At 43.3% G+C, this 7577-nt stretch overlaps 1 protein-coding gene across 1 annotated transcript in view; it reads left to right on the top strand.

Moving 5' to 3' along the window:
* SLCO3A1 (solute carrier organic anion transporter family member 3A1) overlaps positions 1-2908 on the top strand; it is a 143403-nt gene extending 140495 nt beyond the window's left edge. Inside the window, 2 exon segments of the mRNA XM_087972827.1 lie at positions 58-122; positions 1120-2908. Of these exon segments, the coding sequence (XP_087828953.1) occupies positions 58-122; positions 1120-1499 (445 nt within the window). The 3' untranslated portion in view covers positions 1500-2908.
* Positions 2909-7577: the final 4669 nt, after the last annotated feature.

Genomic DNA, 7577 nt, shown 5'->3' with positions numbered 1-7577 from the left:
GTCTGTCTATCTACCAACCACCTTAATGATATTTGCTTGAATATCTCTTCCATACAGAACTGTGAGCCCGGAGCTCAAATCATACGCTTTAGGAGTTCTCTTCCTTCTCCTCCGATTGTTAGGTGAGTGAAATCCGTGCTTTCTTTTGTTCCCCTCGGCTTCTCCGGAGAAGCAGGGATTCCTGATGAAAGATGGACCTGGATGATGAACCCAGATTAGGTCCAGTTGGAGACGTGAGCAGCTTCCCACCTCCGAGTGTCCTCCAAATGTTTTGTATTATATCACAAGTGGGTCATTTTTGCAGTGGTTGGTTCCTCCCCTTGATGCAAGTTCTGTAGAAATCAATCCTGTATGAATATGATGCATGACTTCTCCGAACCTCGTCTGAATTTTCTGGATTTGCACAATAGACTGAACTATAAACCAATCAACATATTGTGTTCTCTCAACACATTGCACTACAGAACACTAACCAGACTTAACCACTAGCCAAATTTCACATTGTACACATTCAGATATAGGTCTGTAACTATTCATATCTTTCCCTTGTCAGATCTGTAGGAGGTTGATTTCAACGGGGGTGTAGTGTCAGTATTTCCAGAACAGCATCGCTGCTCTTAGTTTTCAGGGTGACCTCCCTCCTAACATCACTGTCTGATCCAGCAGATGTTCCTCTTATGTTTGTTGAGAGTCTAGATCAGGAGTGTGAAACTCAAGGCCCAGGGACTGGATCCAGCTCATCGGGTGCTTAGATCTGGCCCATGGGGCTGCCCTGGAAACAGTGAAGGACCAGACCGTGGTGGCTCTGCCAGTGAAAATGGAGCTCAGGAGGGCTGCATGTGGCTCTCTCGAGCGCTCTTTTCATTGGCAGAGGGTTGCAGGAGGCCTTCGTAGCTAAAAATTGAGCCCAGGAGCCTGTTTTCACTGGCAGAATGCTCGGGCCACACAACCGACATGAGTGGCATCGATCTGGCCGTGCCCATCCCGGCCCCCCAAAGTCAAACACAACCCTGATGCGTCCCTCACTGAAAACGAGTTTGACATCCCCGGTCCAGACATTTCAGAGAACATTGTCGACATTAAAAATAAATAAATAAATCTCTCCTTCTACCTTCGCAGGCTTTATCCCACCTCCCCTGATCTTTGGAGCAGGAATTGATTCCACCTGCCTTTTCTGGAGCACTTTCTGTGGTGAACAAGGAGCATGCGCCCTATATGACAACGTCATCTATAGGCACCTATACGTGAGCATCGCTATTACCCTGAAGTCGCTGGCGTTCCTCCTTTATGCCACAACCTGGCAGTGCCTGAGGAAAAACTATAAGAAATACATCAAGAACCACGAAGGTGGGCTAAGCACTACTGAGTTCTTTGCATCCACGTTGACCCTGGATAACCTAGGACGAGACTCTCTAGGCCAGAATCCCTCTCACAGGACAAAATTTATCTACAACCTTGAAGACCATGAATGGTGTGAAAACATGGAGTCCGTTTTATAGTGATTAGAAAGGCGGATGGCTAACCCAAAGGTTCCTTTTGGAAGGAAGATTTTTTTTTTTTTTTTTTTTTTGTGAAAGGTGTAATATATCCATACAAAGATGTTTCGGGGAAGTCTAAGCAAAACCGAGCCCACAGCTCTTTCAATACCTTATCATTACGTTCCAGGAGCTTCTCCGGAAGAAGAGGACCATTCGTCCTTTGCTCCAAAAGCAGAATAAACCAAGACGAGGGGAGAAAGGGTAAAAGACCAATCTGGAGTGAGAAATGGCGATGCCAAGTGGACCATAAGTGTATCGAATGCCTTGGCTGGAAACAGAACAGATGGGCAACGCTGCCAGTGTTTGGGGACCTGGTCTTTCACTGGAAAACAGAGCAGATGTCTGTCCTTTGGCGGGAAGGCAAACCCATGAAAAGACAATTCCCAATGAGGAGGGGAAAGAGCAGAAGCCACAGCTGTTTCCAAAAAATAAGTGCTATGTGAAACTGAAGCAACCAGTCTTGGAGTAACCTTTGCAATACAAGCTTAAAAGACGACCACAAGGGTGCTATGCAGACCTTTTCACACTCTCCATCTCTTGCTCTCTCATATCACAGGAAGCCTGGGCCAGAACGTCTTCCCCTTTATTGTCTCCAGCTGCAAGACCATAAGATCAACCTCAACAGCTGTTGAAATGGGCAAACCAATAGACGTGTCCGGTACAAGCCATGATGACGTCAAGTTGACATCACGTGCTGAACAAGAGCTTACATCCCGAATAGATGCTGAATTAAGATTAGATAGGCTGCATCAATTGCACACGTCACCGTTCGGATGCCATTGTGACTTGTACCCAACACACTTGACGCAACTGCAACATTACAGTTCTTAAGACACCAGCATTGCTTTTCTTAAACTATTGGGGGTGGGGTGATCTAGTTCCATTTTGGTATGGGAATCGGGGCATTGTGCGTGCGTTTGTGTGTATGTGTGCAGTTGTGAGGGACAGAGCACAGGATAACTCTGGCCAAAGAGTCAATAACTTTTTCAACTTTGAGCAGGGTTGAAGTGGTACGTAGGTCAGCATGGCCAACGTTGCCACTGAAAATGGGCAGAGCAGGTCTGGTTGAGCCATCACTGCCTTCTAAACATCTGTACATTTTTCTAGTTTTGTGTCGGCACTGGAAAAGGAAAGTTTTTCAGTCCAGTTTCCATTTGAATCACAATATTGCTACCACAGAGAGAAAGAGAAATTACCCACTTTATTCCCTGAGCTGCTCAGCTATTCAGCCTCCCCAGTTTAAAAAAAAAAAAAAAAACGGTTGCAAAACTTTAAACTCCCTCCAATGGAAGCTCCAATATGTTTTTGACCTTAGAAAAAAATGAATAAGCTGATAAATATATGTGCCTTTTTAAAGAAAAAAAAATAAAGATGTTTGCTTTGCAAGAGTCAGAGGGAGAGAAAGTAGCCCACCTGTCCTTATCATAGGAAAGAGATGTAGGGTGTACTTTGTAGCCCTGGAGCAAAACCTCAGAGAAATCCCTTTCCTTAACAGAATAACAGAGTTGGAGGGGACCTTGGAGGTCTTCTAGTCCAACCCCCTGTTCAAGCAGGAGACCCTATTTCTGAGTGACGAAACAGAAAATCTGTTTGAACTGCTTGCTTTTCGAATGCCACTCACTAAAGTCCCTAAATACACTGGTGCTCTCTTAAAACTTTTAAGTAGCACTTTCCTTTGGCTAAAACGAGAGAGAATTCCCTAAGATGGTTAACTGTCCCTTGCTGTCATAATGCCCTTGGGCGGCGGGGGGGTGGGGTGTCTCCAGAACAGAAAAGGCATTCTGGGAAAAATAACAGCAGCCAGCTTGCTCTCCTTTCACATTGTCACAAAGGGAGCATGCTTTCCAACGAGGAAAAGGCAAACTTTTTATACGTCCTATTTATTGAGGCATGCCTCCCAGATGGGCTGCTCGTCTAAAAAAAAAAAAAAAAAAACCACATTGCATGCAAAGGATTGGTGGCGTTTTCTATAGAATGTACTCCTTCGCCCACATATCTGTATTTAACCATGATCATTATTGGTAGATCCCAGTTCTGGACTAACCCTTTCCCTGCTGGGACCCTTCCTCAGATTCTGAATCTTCAAAGAAAAACAAGAAAGTCCAGTTGCCTGTTGAAAATAGTACCTTTGGGACCAGATTCCGAATATTTTCTACTTCTTCCCACTTTGATTTGCAGCAAAGGCACATCCACCATAAAGGAGGATTCAGAGATTTATACTTTATTATATAGTATATTTATAATATATTCCGCTGGGAGAGGCATATATTTCGAAGGACCCACATTAGCTTTGTGCCCTTTTTTTCTTTCTCTATTGCTCTTGATTTAATCTTTTCTCTTCTTGGACATTGAAATCAATGTATTTTGTTTAAAAAGCGAGGCGCTGAAAAAGAAACACCACGAAGCGAGAGAAGAATTTACAGATGTTTTACCTTTTAAAATTGATTTTTCTCACGCTGAGTTGGGGTTGTGAGACTTTGCTGAACGGGGTAGCAGGAGGTAAATGTATTTCGATTTCAACCGTGATCTTTGAGTGATCTTTGAATTTAAGTGTCCACAGTGACTGTGTTCAGATAGTTCTTCAACCTTGCCCTGCCTTGGCTAATGTTGACAGATGACAATGAAGAACTCCAGATGGCTCCATCTGTGGTTTGTTTACCATTATTGCCAAACCAGTATCCTTGGCTTGTTTCTCTTGCGACAAGCCAGTCCCAGCTGAAGAAAAAAACATGATACAGTCTGCCAAACCCAAACCAACACCCAGCCTCATTTTCATGGTTTGGGAGCAACGTCGGAAGCCAATTCTGATTTTACCCATGGTGCTGGAAACAGTGAGCTGAATTCCCAGGAACTAAGCGTAGGATCTCAAGAATAGCTCTGTACTTCCAAAGAGGTTGCTAGATGTTATTTCTTATGTTATTTCACATAAACTCCCTTTCTTTGTGCTGTCCCATAAAGTTGAACCTACAGTTCTAAGAGAAGACGTCCAAACTCCATTGTGCATATCTGTTTGGATCCATAGGGACATCGAGCCAAAATTTAAATTCTGTAAGGCATGTGTTCTTCTTACTCTAATCCAGAAAAGCATCTGTTTTGCAATGCTCAGCTCTTTTAAAAAAAATATAGGCATTTTAAAATTAGAAATGTGAAGTAGAACTGTTTGATCTATTGGATGAGACTCCAAGGTTAGATTTGCAGACATGATCGGACACAAACTTTTATGCAGCTCTTGGAATTATATAGAGTTCTATCTTATACTACAGGATATACTTATATGTAGAATTATATCCTATGGTATAAGATATAATGTGTGAACTAAGCCAAAGAATTGCAACTTGCCAAACATTCCGAGTTCCCATCCCCTGCTGGCAGTGGAAGTTTCTGAAATATTTTAGGGGTAGCAAGTTGAGTGATATTTTTTTCCTTGGAGCAAAGAAAACTATTTTCATTCCATGGGATCCTCGGTGCTCTCTGAGCTTGGATGTTTTCTTGCAGACATTTCATTACCCAACTAGGTACCATCATCAGTGCTAGAAGGGAATAGGGTTTGTGGGGGAAGGAGGAGGGGGAAAACTGTGGACTCCTTGGTGCTCACTTGTTTTTCCTTGAAGACGTTTCTCATCTCTGAACTGAAGTGAATTTCTGAACTAACGAAGCTTCTTGGATGAGAAACATCTTCAAGGAAAAACCAAGTCCAGATGCCTTTTGAGAAAGCATCTTTGGGATTAACTATGGTCTGGATGACTGAGAATCTCCATAGATCTCATGTGTCTATACGGAGCTGATGATGATCAATATAGGGACAAGTGACATTTTTGAACGAGGGACTCTTTCAGCTGGTCATTTTCACAGCATGGTGCGTGGACGCAGGTATATCTCAGGTGAGAAAGGAACTACAAAATCTTTCCACTGCAATTTTTGTTCGAATGAATCCAGCTATTGACTTAAGTCTTAACTCTAACAAGAGCCACGGTGGCGCAGTGGTTAGAGTGCAGTACTGCAGGCTACTTCTGCTGCCTGCCGGCTGCCTGCAATTTGGCAGTTCGAATCTCACCAGGCTCAAGGTTGTTGCCTTCTGAGATTGGTAAAATGAGGACCCAGATTGTTGGGGGGAATATGCTGACTCTGTAAACCACTTAGAGAGGCCTGCAAAACACTGCAAAAACAGTAGATAAGTCTAAGTGCTATTGCTATTCTTCAAAAATATACTTTTCTTGTTGGCATTCCCATCTCTTTGTGTGTGGTTATGGATGCTTGAGAATATGGAGGGTCCTGGGGAGGTGAGTCAAAGCGTCAAACTGATCAAGATGGCAGCACAATGGCAGACCTGCCCTTTTCTGCACGCCCACAAAAAGTGGGGGGGGGGCTTCCATCACACGCGCATGGTTGCCATATTGGTTGCTTTCACTAATCCCTGTGAATACACTTATAGACCTAGGAAACACCTGTAGATCTAGATCTTTTTGTACCAAAGATGGGGATGCATCAAACTAGAGTCTAGGTATCCATAGCACACAAGGGACTAGAGGAAGAATTGGGTTGCTTCTTTTCAAACCCTCTTTTCAAAAAACATTCTTTTCTTCTTCCTCGGAGCTCCAGAACTCATCAATTGTGTTGTTGTGCTTTCTTACATATTTGTCATATTTTCCTCATACTTTATCCCTTCAACAGCTGATAGAGTGATACCGTTGGAAGAAGGTTAAGCCATTAGTCTCACCCTCTGCTCAGTGCAGGAATCGGGGGTGTCCATGGGGTATGGTCAGATAGTTAACAGATAACAGATAATCAGAGTTGGAAGGGACCTTGTAGGTCATCTAGTCCAACCCCCTGCCCAAGCAGGAGACCCTACACCATTTCTGACAAATGGCAGTCCAATCTCTTTTTGAAAGTCTCAAGTGATGATGTTCCTACAACTTCCAAGGCAACTTCTGTTCCATGGGTTGATTGTTCTCACTGTCAGAAAGTTAAGATAGCAGGCACCCTGATGTGATTGAATCTTTTTAATGTGTATCCCAAATTGCAATCCCAGTGAATAGAATAGAATAACAGAGTTATAAGGGACCTTGGAAGATTTCCAGTCCAACCCCCTGCCTAGTCAGGAAACCCTATACCACTTCAGACAAATGGTTATCCAACATCTTTTTAAAAACTGCCAGTGTTGAAGCATTTACAACTTCTGGAGGCAAGTTGTTCCACTGATTAATTGTTATAACTGTTAGGAAATTTCTCCTTAGCTTAAGTTGCTTCTCTCCTTAATTAGTTTCCATCAGTTGCTTCTTCTCCTGCCCTCAGGTGCTTTGGAAAATAGGTTGGCCCTCCTTCTTTGTAGCAACCCCTGAGATATTGGAACACTGCTATCATGTCACCCTTAGTTCTTCTTTTCATTAGACTAGCCATGCCCCGTTCCTGCAACTGTTCTTCATATGTTTTAGTCTCCAGTCCCCTAATCATCTTGGTTTCTCTTCTCTGCACTCTTTCTAGAGTCTCAACATCTTTTTTATATCGTGGCGACCAAAACTGAATGCAGTAATCCAATTGTGGCCTTACCAAGGCATTATACAGTGGTATTAACACTTTACATGATCTTGATTCTATCCCTCTGTTTATTGCAGCCTAGGACTGTGTTGGCTTTTTTGGCAGCTGCTGCACATTGCTGGCTCGTATTTAAATAGTTGTCCACCAGGACTACCACTTCTGGGGCTCATGACTTCCTCAAGAAGTGCTCTCAGAAATATAGAACCTAGAATAATAGGATTGGAAGGGACCTTGGAGGTCTTCTAGTCCAACTCCCTGCTCAAGCAGGAGACCCTATATCATTCCAGATAAATGGCTGCCAGTGATGGAGCACTCAGAACTCCTGGAGGTAAGCCGTTCCATTGATTAATTGTTCTCATTGTTAGGACATTTCTCCTTAACTCTTATATGTTGCATCTTTCTCTAATGATTTTCCACCTTTACTTCTTGCCCTGCTCTCTGGTGCTTTGGAGAATAGTTTGACTCCCTTCTTTTCTGGGACAGCCCCTCAAGTCCTGGAAGACT

This window comes from Notechis scutatus, chromosome 11 (genome assembly GCF_049901735.1).
Source record: "Notechis scutatus isolate UNSWTSFEM ecotype Mainland chromosome 11, rNotScu1.2, whole genome shotgun sequence".
Taxonomy (NCBI): Eukaryota; Metazoa; Chordata; class Lepidosauria; order Squamata; family Elapidae; genus Notechis; species Notechis scutatus.
Note: the sequence above shows the minus strand (reverse complement) of the source record. Positions and strands in the feature narration are given on the sequence as shown.